The sequence below is a fragment of the Diprion similis genome, chromosome 2, assembly GCF_021155765.1.
Source record: "Diprion similis isolate iyDipSimi1 chromosome 2, iyDipSimi1.1, whole genome shotgun sequence".
Classification (NCBI taxonomy): Eukaryota; Metazoa; Arthropoda; class Insecta; order Hymenoptera; family Diprionidae; genus Diprion; species Diprion similis.
In genome coordinates, this window is record NC_060106.1 from 5,948,638 (window position 1) to 5,966,099 (window position 17,462).

At 40.2% G+C, this 17,462-nt stretch overlaps 1 protein-coding gene across 6 annotated transcripts in view; it reads left to right on the forward strand.

The window, feature by feature from the left end:
* The window catches only part of LOC124410895 (ankyrin repeat domain-containing protein 6), a 77,499-nt gene that overhangs the window by 22,174 nt on the left and 37,863 nt on the right, over positions 1 to 17,462 (forward strand). For 5 of the 6 annotated variants that reach the window (XM_046889625.1, XM_046889618.1, XM_046889642.1 and 2 more), the window contains exon 3: positions 1,042 to 1,140. The exons of the other annotated variant lie outside the window; for it this stretch is intronic. In XM_046889625.1, coding sequence (XP_046745581.1) covers positions 1,042 to 1,140 — 99 coding nt within the window. The remainder of the gene's footprint in view (positions 1 to 1,041; positions 1,141 to 17,462) is intronic. 6 annotated transcript variants of the gene reach the window in all.

A 17,462-nucleotide genomic window follows, 5' to 3' on the forward strand; every position in this document is an offset into this window, starting at 1 on the left:
ATTCGCGGATCACGCGGGTCGATAAAATATAAAACCGATTACAATGCAGCCTTTTGCATCGACGCGGTGATCAACTGTGATAATCGATCGATATAACGGCCTCGTCATTCGCCAACGCTTAATTATAGGTATACCTATATACCTTCGCGAGCGGTTTGCATTCACCTTTTTGCACAATGAATTCGGAAATCTCGAAGCGGAATAAACCAGCCTTATACGGTTAATCAATTATACGATCTTGTTTGAAACAACGTTTACTTAATTTCACGAACATAGTATACACGATACATCTTAATTATCTGACTAATCTTGATCCTGATTTTATACTGTATATACACATCGACACGCAATATGGGTAGATATAATACACATATATGTCTATCTATAGGTATATAAAAAACAGTGAATACAAAACTAGTCTCGCGATTCGCGGGTTTCCTTAATTAAATACTCACTCCGCGGAAATCGAGTTAGCATTCGCGCACCGCGCGAACCAGCGAATTCCTACATGAGTATAATAGCATGAAAAATATCTGTGTAACATGCATCAAGACGGGGAGCGGCATTAATTACCCTGCTAATTGATTGGTTGATTGGCGATAACCTTCACCGATATCCGTAGCCCTCGTACATGGCTATAATACGTGAAGACCATGAAAGGCAGAATAAATGGCCGAGAATTCGAACCGTGTCTCATTGACGTGGATATATAATATCCTCTACAAAATGCAGCTAATAAAAAATCGCGCGCTACCAAAGCTGGACTCTTCGTTTCGGTTGGGTCTTCGTTAATTGATATTATTCTTTAGACAAGGGGGATCGAAATTCTTCTGTAAAAAATAATGATGTCAAGGTTATAAGTTGTATGTAAATACTTATTTATTCGAAATGGTCTTACCTAATTTTTTTCAAAATTTTACTGAAGCTTTCAAACACCAACACGTACTCGATTCCAAGTAAATTTTAGAGTCAGACCAGCAGGCCCTTAGTAATAATCACGTGTATTTTTCACCTCCTGATTAGGCTCTATTCTAATTACAGCACGGCAGAAGCCCGCTGCTCTTGGCAGCATCCGGAGGGCATCTTGACGCTTGTACAACGCTGATCCTCCACGGGAGCGATGTCAACGCCGCAGACAACGTGAGTGAAAAACGAAAAACTCGGTAGAAATAATCATCTTACCCGTCTTCTAGCCTGACTGAGAGATAGACAAAAAGTTGGGGCATTAGCGCGCGGGGAGGATTAGAAATTTAGAATGATGCATGAGCGGCCGAGGTAATCGAGCAGCTGAGGCGATCCGTCAGGAATCTGTCCAGGTTTTAGTTAGGGACCGTGTTGAGGAATACACATAGTCAAAACCTTTTTTCCTACATTTTTTCACGGCCAGCCGTCGCCACGCGACATCAAAAATCTTCTGGCAATTAGCTTTTTGTCCAAGTGTCATTACGGCTTCTGTTCCGGTACTGAGCACTGCGCAATCGACCTAAATTTAAGGTTTTTCTCGAGTTACGACTTAAATTTGTTGTTTCAAACTTTGGAATAATCGATCCATGTTTTCAATCACACAAAAATTTTTGTTTTTTAGTTTCACTTTGAAAAACTCTGCAATTTTTCTTTCAACGATTTTCCGTCCTTTCAACCTTCTACTCCAGCGTGTAAGCGTTGGTAGAAATCGTTAATATCATTGACGAGCATCACGAGTCCAAGATGTTGCAATTTTGCGGTACCTACTAATTCCTGAGTTGGACCACGTAGGCGAGCATAAAAGCGCTTGAGAAATACTCGTAGGCGTTCTGTTGCAGGGAAACAAATTTGTTTGTCAAGGAGATGCAATCTTTGATCTCTCCGTGACCGGTCTGGTAAAACTCGAAGTCGTATTTGTCCGGTAAAAATTGACCCGTTTGACTGGCTTAGAGCTAACTGATCGAGCCTGAAAAAGACTCGGAAATAAAAATCTCCTGGTGTTTAAATGCCAAATTTTATTACGGACTTGAGTAATATATATTAGTTGGAAATATAAGCTGCTTGTAGTAATTATAATTCATATTCACGGGTGGTAATAAAGACGCATGGCAATCGGAAAGCCGATAAAAAGCGATAAGATGCACGCGACAGGAGGTCACGCAAGCTTTTCTGACCAAGTGGCGTCAATTTCGCTCTTCGTGTGAGATCCAAACGAAAAAGAAAGCAAAGACTGATAAAATGCTTTTACTCGGTAAATCAATTCGCTTAATCTGTGTGACAAATGCTTGCAACCTAGAATAATTATGTATAGACTTTGATAGCCTGCCTTTATCTCTGGAACAATCTTTTCAAAGTGATTTAATAAGTATGATCAACCGTGACGAGAATTCTGTAGGTACTTGAGAAAAAAATAAAACTGAAAACTGGAGGAGGAGTAAAGCAAAATAAACTTAAAATTCAATAGACAGATCCGATATAGATATATACTGCATAGTGTAAACCTGTACTAAGTTCCCACCGTAAGAGAAGTGGTTCCAGTAATCACTGGTATCAATACTGGTGGTTTATTACAGCGTTCATTGATCGCCGTGACAATTAAATCTTATTTCGTCTGTTCGGATTGCCAAGAGTTTTCTTCACTGATCGTTTAATTTATCCTTACATCGCTCCGCATTAGTCCCTGACTTTGGAGTTCAAGATCACGATTAAGATGGTGATGGATTCGAATCGAAATCTGTATATCCAGGTGAATTCCGTATGAAGGAAGTGAAGCGAAACATAAAGAACTTGATGATCCATCCGCTTACACACATGCATTGAGTTTGGTAAAAGTCCCGAGGCGGTTCGTAAACGCATGAATAAGCGTCCTGACTATAAGGTGGACACACTTACATCGTTGGATTGATAATCAAGATCTCAGAGACGAGGTCTGGGCGTTGAGAAACGAGATCGAGACACGGAAGGTCGAATTTTTAAATCGGTGCGCCAACGACGTTCGCGATAGGATGGGTAGAAGGTGCCGAGGTGCTGAGAGGCTGGAAAAAGGAAAACGTGGAATCCCGTGAATTTTTCCCCGAGCACCGTAATCAGACGTCATGTAAATTACAGAAATTACCCAAGTCAGGTGCTCGTGCACGATATGTGATGTACCTACCTATACACGTTACGTGCTTTCGCACGTGGCAAGATGTAGCTCCGGATTTCATGGCACGATGGCCACGCGTGTATACACTGACTGTGCATCTTGATGTCAACTTGATTTATACTTCAGCAAAATCCTGTGAGTCGACTTGAACGAGACACCCTGTATCGCACCGCATGCAAATACGTTTTTTATACCGCCAACAGCGACAATTGTACAGACGTTGTTCAATGGCTGCAGGTAATTTTTAAGCGAAAGGGAGAGAGTAAGAGAGAGAGAGAGAAAGAGGCGAGAGACAAAGGAGATAAACGAAACGGCAACCACATGACGGAGGCTCCGTAATATCCATCTTCGTCGAGGAACGCAAGGCATGGTCATCTTTAGTATCGGAGTCGGTTGTACAGTGCAACCGATGCCGCATTGACTGACGGGCAATTTTGTCCTATTTCCTTCTTCTCTTTTTACATCATTTATCTCTTTCTCTCTCTCTGATTCTTCGTCTCGCTCGTTTGCTCCAGGAGAAGAACAAGTTTGGTCGGAACTCCTGCTGTAGCACGGATATACGAACTACCGACGGGTTGAACTGCATATGCATGGTAAACTGCAGATATGGATTGAAGTTTCGCCGCTTTATTAACCATTCAAAGAAGACCACGAAGAAAATTCACGTCTTTCAGCACGATCCGATTACCGGATTCCACACTTTACTAAAATCTTTCGAACTTCGAAAGAAACGTCTTGTTGGGAGACTTTACCGAGCTCAAGAGGAACTCGAATCCATCGCTCCGTCGTTCCTCCTTATAAAATTGTAAACTACATTCACATACGCTGCGTGCGTCTTCGTAAGGTAGACGTGTGGAAAGTCCAGAGCTTGACGTGCACTGTATTCCATACTATACAGTCTATACCTGCGTGCTTGTGCTGCTGCTACTGCATGGCTTCTGCGCTTTGTGAGCGAAAGTTACCGCGCTTCCTGCGTGCAATGTGCATGCATGCTTTTCTTCTCACCGTGCAAGCTTCGCCTTAATGTCAAACTATTCGTGGTATTTGCTCGGAAAAAGAAAACAATTGCTTTCTCAGAAGTGCACGATGATCGAGGCATTGAATCTCTCTCGGATGAAAAAATAATCGTCGTCTTTGCATGGGGTTGTACGAAATTTTGCAAGTTGGAAATTGTTCACTTTTTAATTGCAATAGTACCAGTTGCGACCATATTCATTGTGTGCAATCTTAGCTTATGCTCACGAATAGTACAGAAGTGCTTTGATCTACTTAGATATCAACTAGTTTGTAAACAACAAATTGTAACAACACCTAATTTACGTTTAAAACTTGATTAAACTTGGATTTTAGTTCCGAATCGAATAGTTAGTTGAAGAGATTAAAAGTTGAATTATTAAAAACAGAATTTTCCAAAGCTACCCACAAATAGTGCACGTCTACCGTATTCCAGGTCGTTGGGTTTCGAAGTTGCCACGATCAATTTACATCGTCGAGTTAACACCTGACGTTGTTAACTTCAAGGTGCAGTTTGGGACGGAAACATACCCGTCAAGTTAGGATCGCCTTATCTGAATTTAATTCCCCAGGACCGAAGCGTGAAGCATCCATAAACGCAGCGTGTGCACGTCGAATGTTGGGTGAGCTAGGGACGACGTCGAAGCCATAAAAGGTTGGCCAGGAATCCTACCTGCATGGGTTCACAATTTATACCTAATCTAAATTCTGAAAGTGAAAAATCGCGCTTCGATCCTCACTCGCCGCGCGTTTCTTCTGAAAAATCAATCCTGCACCCTACAGGGAGATTAAGAAGATCGGTATTCCACCACCAGGTCGCCGATACTCCATGCACCTGCACATTTCACCAATTTCCAACGGAATCATCCTCCGGAGCTACAGAGTTGCACCTTTATCCGCGTTAATCTGTCTCACGAATCGCCGGAGAGACGCGTCGTCAATCTTATGGGCGACTGGTTATGGGCTGGTCCATGGTGCTCGGTTCAAGACGCGGGATAAAATATAGACAGAGGGGCTGACCGTGAGGCCGTCTATTTCTTAGCGACGTCCATCCGAATCCTCTATAATTATATAGTCGATGGCACGAGACGTGCGGTCGAAACCTCCACGTATAATACCTGGAATTCCTCAGGACATGGGTTTACGAGCTGCGCGTATTGCATGTGTATACGGAACGTATTCCGTTACTGTATTATCCTGCATCGGTTACCTACGTTAAAAAACCGCGAGTCATGTTTGTTTCAATCCGTCAATTAACTCTTACGGATCATCGCGACGTCGATATAGTCTTCTATGACGGACTAGGAGTGCTTTGGGACTATGAAGAGAGTCCCCTTCGCCATTATCACTTTCGTATAGTACGCATTGCTTTTTATTCATAATTATAGAGCGTTGTAAAACGGTCGGTGTGAATAAAACCCTTTCCTTCATTTATTCACCTTCATTGCTTCGCTTGAGTCGTAGACTTGACGCATGTCTACGTGTGTTCATATGTGGATACATAAAAGCAGCTAGTGTATGCAGCAGAGGAAGTCGTAGTGTGTAGTTTTAATTTTCTTTTATCCCTACAGCTATTAGAATTTTTGAATTTATTTTTCTTTCTCACATCTTTATGATCGAGAACACTTCACTTTGGGTATTAACCTTTCTAAACGACAGCTGCTTCTAGTCTTGAGACCTCTTACATCCAAACCTCATCTCAAGCACAAAATGACGAAATGACGTAGTTAGATTTTCACCACCATGAATATCTCGCTGGCGAACTTTCTCTGCGGTAATTATAACGCTCAAATTTACTTTTTAAATCACCTCCAAGGCAGAAGTTCGCTAATGATACGCACAACGTACCTACTTCGCATATATGTATGTCTTCAGATCAATTAAGGCAACGGAGGTTTTGACGTGAGCGTAACCTGAACCAGCTCGATCTGCGTTACTTACTTTGCTCTTGTGTTTGGTCCAAAGAACCGATGATGTATAATTAACCAATCATCTGGTCGCCGATCTATGATAGATCGTACAAGATCACGAGAAAATATTCCAGGCAGTCCGCGTCTGTAAATATACCGAGATAACTAACGAACGAAATTCTTTCTGAGACACTTGCAAACTTTCTCGAAGTGAGTAACACACCAAGTAACAATAAAAATTCGCTAAAATTGGCTGAACCCTAAAGCGAGTGGCAAAGAAATGAAGCACTTAAATGTCTCCATTGAAGCATTTATGTATTTGGCTTCTCGCCGGATGCCCGTCATAATGAGCCAGCGTCAATTCGATGGAATTCCTTAGCGCTGATCCTGCCATCCGAAGGAGGATGCGAATAGTCGTGCCAACTTTTTATCTCTCGATGCTCAAAGTTTTTTCCCGCATATGTCTCACCTGCTGCAGCAGAACGACGGACGCCTAAACCTGATCCCTCGAGTGAAATTGAGACATCGACAAATTTTAAATCGCGTCACCGCATCGCTCGACTCGGTTTAATTCGAACCTCATGCAAATGCGGACAATTCAGTTTATATTTTTCTGCCTCTTTCGCGTAACCGACCGAGAGAGTCGAGCTTATGTCACTATCTTCACATTGTACGTACCTGCATCCGTACAGAACCCGGAGACAATGTGATACCTGCTTGACTGGTCCAGACGCCAAACTCTGCCGGCGTATTCTTGACGCCTCGTTGGTAACTTGTGGGCTTCTCGGATTTATGTCCATCCGGAAAGTGTAAATATTGACTATAATATACCTGCTTTGCATACGAATATATGCTGTACAGTTTATTTATTCATTTTCGAGACGTTGCCGGGTGAGGGCGAATCGATAAAATTAGTATACTTTTGGGAAGAGAAGAAGAAAAAAATAAGTTCATCATCCGTGAAATACGTTTCAGTATAATGATCCTAATAAAAATAAATTCATTACTGAAATATGCTGACATAATTCTTGACAAAATCACACCAAGATGTAATGAATATCATTAAATCACTGCTAAACTTTGACAAATACAAGGAACTTTTGTTTAAAGTTATGCAACTTTGAAAATACTGCGTGCAATATTATGGATGATGGGCTTCTTTAAATTGAGGCAAAGTGAGTTTGTCACTGGATTCACGCACAAACGAACTTCCTGAAATTCATGAATCCTTCACATCGACTTGTTAATATTAAAACTAACGAACTAGAGTTTTAGTTAACAATTGTTTTATATCATCTTCACAATTTGGTGCGAAATCTCCTTAAAAAATAAGGATAAAAAATCCTTAAAAATTACCGCATTTGGGACCTTTGAATGCCCATGGCCAAGGGATTATCTCAGAGTACCAGCCCATCAAACGCCATGGGGTACTTTATACGATTGAACCCAATTCTCGCTCAGGTCTTTCGGATCTGTTCGGAGGATTACTTGTTAACCAGACGTTCCTTGTTCACCTTCCTGGCCGTCACGTTGTGGTATCCTTCCTAGCAAAACTGCGGCTTAATCTTTTTTTGAAAAAACCTGCCTATGGGGGTCCATATCCGACTTTTTCTCACTGCGCAAAGGCTTGAGATGCACCACTGCGTGCAGCCACCGCATCTGATTTCTTATGAGAAACCCGGTTACCATCGGTCCACGACTTTTCTCGGCTTTATGGTTGTTCCCTAGAAGCTGTATGTATGTATAATGCAATAACCGCAGCTTCGCTTCAGCAATAGTAAAGGTGCAGATGCCGATCAGCTTCAAGACTGCAGGGAACTAATACGGGGAAGCTTTCGTTCCAGGGGATTTTTGCACCACAACGATTCACTCGACATTTTTTTACTATGGTCTGGAATTTTTGCTTTCAAAAAGTTCTCAATACGGTATATCTGGAGTTAACTGAATGAAAGAAGATGAAGAAGAAGAAAAAGAAAAGAGTCAAGAAGACTGAGAAGTTGTAAATTCGGTATGAAATTGAATAAGTCCGAGTACACTTTTACTGCTAGTCAAGGTTGGTACATAATGTGCCCTCTAAAATATCGATGAAACTAACATAATTTTTTATCGAACCATGCGGCAGACGATCATCAACGGTTTATAAATGTTTCGTAAAACTTGTTTCACGGAGGATTTATTTCTTTTTAGAGACGTTCTCAGGATTTCTTGCGCCTGTCTCTCTGAATCGACAGTACAGGTACCTTGATCGCATACTTCGTGTATACCGTGAAGAAAAACGATCGACAATCTTTGCCTCAGGCTAGAATCTTTTATATTCTACATGGTCACTGGAATCGCGACGATTGCCCACATCATTGACCAACAAATCTTGCGACACGCGCCGATTACGATGGTTTCACACCCTTTAACGGTGTCCCACAAGCCTGATGGTTGATCCTCATCGCCAGGCTTGATTAAAAAAATTAACGTAACGTGCACGTATAACGATAATCCAGTAATTTCACAGTGCTATCTAAGGCGGGGATTGAATCTATGAAAGAAACCGGGTGTTCACAATGAATTTCTTACAGTTAATGTGGCCTCTGAAATCTTGTATTGAATTGAGATTCTTTATTGTAACACTATGTAGACTCTTCATTTTGTATCGCACGAGGCTGGTTCTACACACGCAGACACGATTTACTATATTATAGTCTCGTGCACTCGGGTGGATAGCTATGCCTATGCATATGGATAGGAACCCCGTCGGTTCGAGCAGGTAGAAAATTCCGACTCTGTTTCGAAGCGATCTCATTAACACACACCAGCAGTTTCATTATCCAAGGTATGCATACGTTCACGGTGGTTCGATAAATTGGTGAAGATAAATAATTATTGGTTGGATCTGTAAGAACGCTCGCAGACTTTTCCCATCAACTTCAATCCATCTTTCACTCTGTAACCCGGCTTGCCTACGTCTGAAATTCTTTCTATCATTTTCAAGAGTTCAATTACATCATGGGTTCCAGATCCACTCGTATATTCGTTGCTTTCGAAATGCTCGGAGGCTCTAATTACACATTGAACAACGGAATAGAAAGCGGCAAAGCGATCCTCACTTTAACAGTCTCTCGTATGTACAAGTCAAAGATTTGCCAGTACATACGTAGTTAGTCCCTCAAGATCAGTCGCGTTACTACCGTAATAGCGTCGAGTGGCACCTGTCGAGACCGGATGCCCTGCCAGTCGGTGTAATTAAAACGAAAACGTGCCCGGCTTGGGTAAACGCGCAACACTCGCGCTGGCGTCTCAAGATCCATGCACTTGCACATCACTTTTCAATTTATTACAGTCGTTAAACACGCCGTGAATTGTAATCTAACGGATGTGCGTACGTTGCGCAGTTTCCTCGCAGAGTGACGATTCAATACGCACGCTGATTGAAATAACAACTTCGATCCGTCCAATCCGTTTTTGGGGTCATCTGTGCCCGAATCAACCGCTGTCGAAATCTCTAATACCAAGCTAGTCAACTCTCCGAGTGAGAGCCTTACGTTGTCTGATTTCGTGCGCAATGTTCTGCGCACATCGTCGCGCGTCGGTAGGAGTGGGGGGAGTGGAGGAAGCGCAAGTGGATCGAATAAGTGAGGCTCTACTGTAGCCGGATGGTGTAATATTCACTTTGCGGAACCCTCTAGATCCGTGGAACCGATTCTGATATCAACCAGTCACAAGGTCCACGTCCTCGCTCGTCGCTAATTGGATCATCTCTCCATCGCTCCCGTTGCAAAGATCCCAGAAGTGGTTTACGGGACGGGTTGAAAAAATCATCTGATCGAGGGTAGAGCTGTGCGCAATTACCCTGTCTTCCTTACGCAAATTGAACGTCGGGCTACGTCTATGCTTCTATTGATTGATGATCGTGTCAAAGTCGGGTCTTTTTCTCCTCGCTTCATGAACTCTTCCCTACGTTGGCAATTATTCATACCTGTAGTGGTTGGGTGTAGGTATAATACATATAAGTACATGGCAAGTTACGCTGCGTTGCCAGTTTGTAATTTGATTTGACGATGGAAACGAGCTTGTTGACTTATAGCGTCAACTTTTACTGCTGGAATCTTGAAAATACGATCTTTACTAAAAGTGCTGAACTGAATACTGGAAATTTTCAGGAAGTAATAATCCTGAGTCGTGAATGTATCGAATATGCTCTACGTTCCCTTGCACCGACTTATACCTGTGTAAAGTCGAAGGCACGCGAGGCACCCCGGAACCGGGTTCAATACTCGACTGCTGCACCAGAGAATCCACGAGTTCATGCCGACACGTACGACGTCGCCGACGCGTGGATGCGAATACCGAAGTACAATTTTGTTCCGTACACCAACGTTATCCATACTCAGACTTCTTCTTAGTACCGCAGTGACATGCACGTCCTGCAGCCCAGCATGAAAGAATTGGTAATTTCGCATGGCCGTTGGGGGGTCCAAATACCTTGATTACCTTTCCTCTCTGATTTCGAAATTTGAGAGAAAGAATAAATATTTGAAGAAGATAAAATTGGAAAACAATTTAGTGAAGATCTTTGATTATTTCGCTTCAGTCTCAGGCTTGGCATCGTAAGCCTCGGGCGCGAAATGTGTGATCTGTATAATCTAAAAGTCAAATTGTATTCAAAGCGCGATGTGAGGAAAGTATTTTGCGGCTAATGAGATCGCAGTAGGGGTCCGTGAGCAGATCCGAAGACGGATACCTTCGTGATCTTACTGCAGCGGTAAATGCGTGAAAGTATTCGTAGAAAGGGTCGATACTCTCTGTAAATAATCTCGCCGCTATACGCAGTTTTCAGAAACTCTAAATCACTGGTTTTTCATCCCCTAATTGTAGTTGGGAGAAATATTTCCCAACATGACGAGGTGCGGTACATGTTTTGAGAGTTAGTAAACAAAAAGAAGATAAAACACCTACAGAGCACCTCAAATAGAATATCTCAGCTAAATATGAGCTCTTAATATTAATATTTAGAGATGCCTGTTTTATGTTTTTGCATTTATCGTTTAAATAAGACGTAAAAAAATAGGAAATTTTTTTGGTTTTTTTTTCTCGTAAATGGCTTGACTTCTAAACTATCTAAATAAAAATTCTTATACGAAATTTCACATTCTATGAAAAAGTACTAAGATAGAATTTTCACAACTATAATCAATTAAGAGATAGTCAATAGATGACTCAATGTTTATAGGCGAATATCTTTTAATCGTTTAGAGTTAAGAAAATTCTATCTCAGTACTTTTTTATAGAGCTTAAAATTTTCTGTAAGAATCTGTATTTAGATAGTTTATAAGTCAGGTAGTTTACGAGAAAAAAAAAATTTTCACATGTTTCCCGATGTTTTTTTTTAAGTGTTATTTAAATGGAGAATCTAAAAAATAAAATACGCACTTCTAAACATCAATATTAAGTGCTCATATTTGACTTAGGTATTCTATTCGCGACGCTCAACCGAAATTTCGATACGTGTTTGAAAAAAAAAAACACATACAGGTTTGACAACTGGTCGCGTCGTATTACGATCCAAACTAGGATTGGCCAATACGATGAATATTGGAGGTAGAGAGAGTCTGCAGACTGCATTGTTCCGGCATGAATGTCGCATTATGATGTCTTACAAGACGAGGTACTCTCCGATCGTAATCGTGAGATTACCAACGCACCGTCAAAGGGATATCACCCTTGGCAAGAGATTAGCGTGCATTATATAAACCGAGTGCAGGCTTTTCTTCGAAGAACTATAACGTGATTCGTATCATGGGAATAATAAGCGGATTTCACAGTCATTCCTCGACTGTAATCAGAAGTGTAAATCCAAAGGAATACTAAATCGAATCGATCGATCTGTAATTTGCACTCTCAAATTTACGTTTACACTTTACTCACTCTCTGCATGAGGTAGTCAATTTGTCTCCGGTATTCTTGACTGAAGATCTCGCGTCTTCGGTCAACGACATTATAAAATGTCTTGGAACTCGTATGTGAAATTCGAGACTCGATTTTGGGTGAATAATCGGAGTTCAGCAGGCTTTTACAGCTTCAATGGCTTCTACGTAATGCAAATAACACGAGTTTAAGAAAACATTTTAGACAAGAGACCAGCGTTTTAAGGTAGATTATAGGTATAATAGTATGCAAATATTAGATAAGCTGCCTGCATGTTAACCATGATTACGCGTTTAACCTGTATTTCACTTTTCCATTCGGTGACGTGTGGCTACTTATAGGGTGTTTCCCACATGCTCAAACGATTGACATTCCTCTCCAACGGTTTGATTTTCTTCTATGCTTTCATCATTTACTAGCACGCAAGGATTATTAAAAGCGAACGACGAGTAGAGAGTCAATTTTGTTCGATAGTAAGAAGAGAGAAAAAAGCAGAAAGACTCGATATCGCTCGCACGCGATTCTCACGTCGAGAAATCACTTTTCCATAACAGCGTGACGTTTCTGGGCGCAATCGTATCTACAAGTAAATAAATTTGAAAAAAAATACTTAAACAGTCTGTAATAGACACGCATGTCGTATATTTTTCATTTTATTTCACAGATTACGAATAAGTAGGTAGATGTTATACGAATCGTAGTATCTGCAGTTAAAAAAAATCCGGCTCGGTGCTATTTTAATACGAGCCGCAAATTCCGTCTATACAATTTACAAAAACAACATCGTCGATAATTTTAAGACAGTCCCTGCTTTCCCTCAAACGCTTGCCTATTAAAACGAATAAGACGGAGAGATAGTTATAATAGACACCGAAATTGGCCAAGTTGAAATAAAGAAATGAAATATCCTCGACAAAGGTGACATTAATTTCCTATAAACACATTTATAGCCTAGTCCGAGGGCTACATCGAAATTTATTTCGACGTGCTACTTGAACTATTAGATTTAAAGATTGAGAGGTTTTCACAATTAGAAAGTACCTTTTCATCCTATAACAAATATATATATATGTTTTTTCGTGTTTATTTTCATTAATTCCACAATTACATGCCATCATCAGAACTGTGGATAAAGAGCGGAGTAAAATTGGATGCGAAAATGATCTAGCGGTCTGGATTCAAAGGCAGAAAATGATTGAACACACGGACAACTAGTGGATCTGAGAAACCTCTACAGGTAAATAAATTGCCGGAGTATCTCGTGCCGGCCTGTATCGCAGTGTGCTTCGTTCATTTTTTTTTTGTAATTTAATAACACACGCCACATTAGGGTGTCATAAACCAGTGAACCAGAAGAAAGTTTTTGCGCCAAGATTTCTTCAACTTGATTTCCCTAATTCCCGTGGAATTAATGCATGAATTAAGAATCACATTGTACCTGGACAACATTAAACTGGCTGACTTCTGCCTTAATCAGAGGCTCGTAATTGATCGGCTTGAGTTTTGAAAATTTCATCGAATCATATTAGCCACTTTTTTCGCATGGTGTACATCCAGCCGTCGTTATACCCTTGAGTTATGTTCAATTTCACCGATTACAGACGGTCATTCTCTGCACGGAGACGAAACTCGTTCCAGCTACTTTAACCCTTGTCTCCTAGGCTGCAGACTGCGGTCCTTCTGTGATAGATGTCGATATTGTACTGGCCATAAGAGGCTTGATCGAACTCACCGAGCGCCATATGCGAGGAGCTGTACGATCTATGCGAGGATAAATCAATGGCAGCATAAAATGTCGGCGCGTTAATAAATGGTCCTCTTTACATCTGTATTTGGTATAACTTTATCGGCACGCTGCTTGCCAATTGGAACCCGCATGGCAATCAGAAATTATTACCAATTCGATGAACTTGTCTTGTTATTGAAACCCAAGTTTCACAATCATTTTCAAAGTTCAAATGTAATTTAGATTGAAACATCATATAACATTACTGTTTCGAATATGTATGTGTATAATACTAGCGTGGCGCAAAAAAAACCGACTTCTTTTTTTTTTCGAGTTTCGTGTGACAAAATGTTAGTTTTTCATGTTTTAAGAGCTCACTCCAAAGGACAGTTGAAAAAAAAAATTTTAAGAGGTCGCTCCACATTTTTTAAAACGTCAGAAATCGTCAAAAATCGATTTTTTTTTTTAATTTTGTTTGTCGTTACGGTATAATTTTATAGACAAACAAAAAATAAGTTTCCGAAAGTTTCAGTTCAAAATTTGATGAAAGGTCGTTCATAATTTTTTTTCAATTTTTTTGTGCATTTCTTTAGATCTTTTCGAGCGACCTTTTAATATTCATATTAAAATTTCATAAATTTTTTTTCTTTAATTTAGTAAGAAAGAATCGATAACAATACACCACGACATGAATTAAAAATCAAACAAAATACTGAAAATATAATTTTTTTAATTTAATTTTTTAACGATTTTTGACATTTTTTTAAATTTGGAGCGACCTCTTAAAATTTATTTTTTGAGCTGTACTTTGGAGTGGGCTCTTAAAACATCAAAAACTAACATTTTGTCATACGAGACTCGAAAAAAAAAAATAGTCGGTTTTTTTGCGCCACCCTAATATATATATATATATTTTTTTAAATTAGACAAAAAGAATTTTTTTCAGTCGTACAGAGATGTAAGCTTAGGAAATAATTTTGAAAGTGGTACAATTCATTTTTTGTTTACGATAGTGGCGTTAGAGAATGCCGATAGAAAAACACTCGTTATGCGAGTGTGACAGAGTAAGGCTCGGACCAAAGTTTACATACTGCATTAGAATATGTAAATCTTCGTTATGTAATTTCTGCACTACGTTTAACGTCGAACAACGTTTTTGTCCCGCGGTAAAACCGGTATATAAATACACACTGTCACTCGGAGCTAAATCGATGCTGAATTGAACCATCGCTGCCGCACTCCTATTTCCGGCTAATAGTTCAACGTTACAGCAGTAAGACTTTAATCAGAAATTCCCGCACCTCTGATATTTGCAATTCGAATTTGCATTTCATTAAATTATATATTCAAGCATTGAAGAAGAAAAAAACCAGAAATCATAACGCGGTTTTATTCCTTCTTCTTCTTTTTTTTTTTTTCTTTCTTTTTGTAACAGACAAAACGATGTTCTATTCAGGATAAGCAATGGACAGATCTCCGCACGATAAAAGTGTTTAATTTTGCGCCAGTTCACGCCTACACGACGTATACATATTTGAACACGTGAAACTAATTTTGACGATTTTAGTTAAAATCTTAGACGATGATTAGGTCGGACGTATAACCTGAGGAATATCGCGCCTCCGTTACGGCGGCGCCTTTGCTTAAAATGACTGGGACACAAGTGTGCGTGAAAAAAACGAATGGATTTGAATTTGTGAAAAATCGCGACTATTAACATTCCGACATTCACTCCAGGCGCAATAATTGACTCGCAATGTCTCACTCGGATTCATGCACCAGGGAAGTACGTATCATCGGGGAGGATCTTACCCCGGATGATCGTAATTTGTAGGGCAGTGAAGGCTGCAGAGACCGTAGGTGCTCAAAGGTAACGACTCTCATTTAGATAATGATGGGGTTGGCTTCCAAGTTCTCGCGGTTTTGCCAGTGAAAAATAAAACAGAAGTCTAAAACGGTGCGGCGAAGTTTTCTTCTTGTTGAAAAGTAAGAGAGCCGCACGATAAAAGAGCCAACATATGGAATTTCCAAAATGTAGAAAGATCAATGTTTGTAGAAAGTCGAAATGTGAAATCGTCCCAAAATACTTTACCTTTTTATATTTTCAATTTTCTACACTTTGCATTTCTTTAAAAATTTCACATTTTCACCCTCTTATTTTCTGGCCATTCTACTTTTAGACATTAAATTTTTACGACTTAAACTCGAGTAGAAACACGTCAAGATATGTTTAATTAAGATGCGAATTAAGAACACTACGCGTGTGATAAGCAACAATTTCATCATCTTCGTCATAATTCTAAATATTTACAGAACTCGGGTTCTAATGCGATAGTTTCAAACTGTGTAAACTGAATGAAATCAATAACCCCTCGATGATGAAACGTATAAGTTGTAAGCCGTCGACGTAGATCTAAAAAGACTGTGCACAGCTCCTGAGGCATTTCAAATAAATAATTACAGAATGTCGATACTAAGCTCGACAAAAATCCAGCTCCGTCAATTCCTGCTGTATAAATTAGCCGCGGGAAGAGCGGACCGTTCGAGGATAAATCTTACCTTGCCTTTATGTATACATATATATTAAGGGCAGCTGTCGGCTCTGATCAGAGATTTATCCCTTTTCTTATTTCTTCCTCTTCGAGTATAATATTTTTTAATTATTATACGTCGGTCGAATTGTTTCACCAGCCATTCACGCTGCATCTACGTTTTTTCCAGTTCATTAATTACCGCGGAATGAATGAATGTTTGACCCTCGATTAGACGCGTTTATGTATGTAAATTGAAAGTGTGTTGGAAAAAAGTGTCACGTCATCATGCAGAGACTCGAGCTCCACACGTGGACACGACTGGATTATAACTTGAGTCTATCTCGCCCACACATTGATTTATTACACACTAGTTCCCCGTCCGATCGGCTTACCTTCGTCATATCCTTTCTCTCTTCCCCCCCCCCCCCCCCCGCTTCTCTCTTTCTCTTGACTAGTTCGTCGAAAATCTCGACAAGGAACTCCCTCGCGTGAGCTGCCCATGGGCAGACCGGGTCAAAGGTCAATCAGCTCCACGATCACGGTTCAACTCCACGTACGTATAATGGCAACGGAGACGAACCAGTCTCTGTATAGTCGAGTTTTAGCTCTCGACTCTGTGGGGTCGGAACTGGTTGTTCTTTTTGTTATGGTTTGTAACCACACAGGAATTTCTGCAGCGGCGTGTAATCGTCCGTCGTCTTACACAGTTCGCAACCCCCCATAAACTGCACGATGTGCGAATAAAGGTGGGAATAAAAATATAGAGAGATCAAAAAACGAAGGGCTATAATATCGAATTTGAAAAAAAGGGAATTCAAAAATGGTCAAAATCGAAGCAGGGAGAAATAACAGATTAGAAAGGTCAGAATATAGAATGCTGAACTGTATATAGAATCTTCGGAATTTCTCTCGAAGTCCCGCAGTAAACACAGATGGATTCACGTTGTCTAATTATTTTCGAACTTCGGACATAAGTCTTGTGAAACAGTTTTTTTCTGATCATTACAAAACCGTTAGCCTCATCAGTATCTAGGGAAATAAAACAGTCTTATAATATTGTACCCGATGGTTAATAAAATGGTTAAATAAATTCCTTTGAAACCGACGAAGTGAAATCTCTCATGCGAAATTACACAAGCCACTAAAGATTTATTCAATACTCCATATTCTTTATTGATCATATCTACGACACGCCAACCCATCTAACCTACTCGCGACTCTTCTCGAAGCGATAGCGAAAGTAAAATTATTAT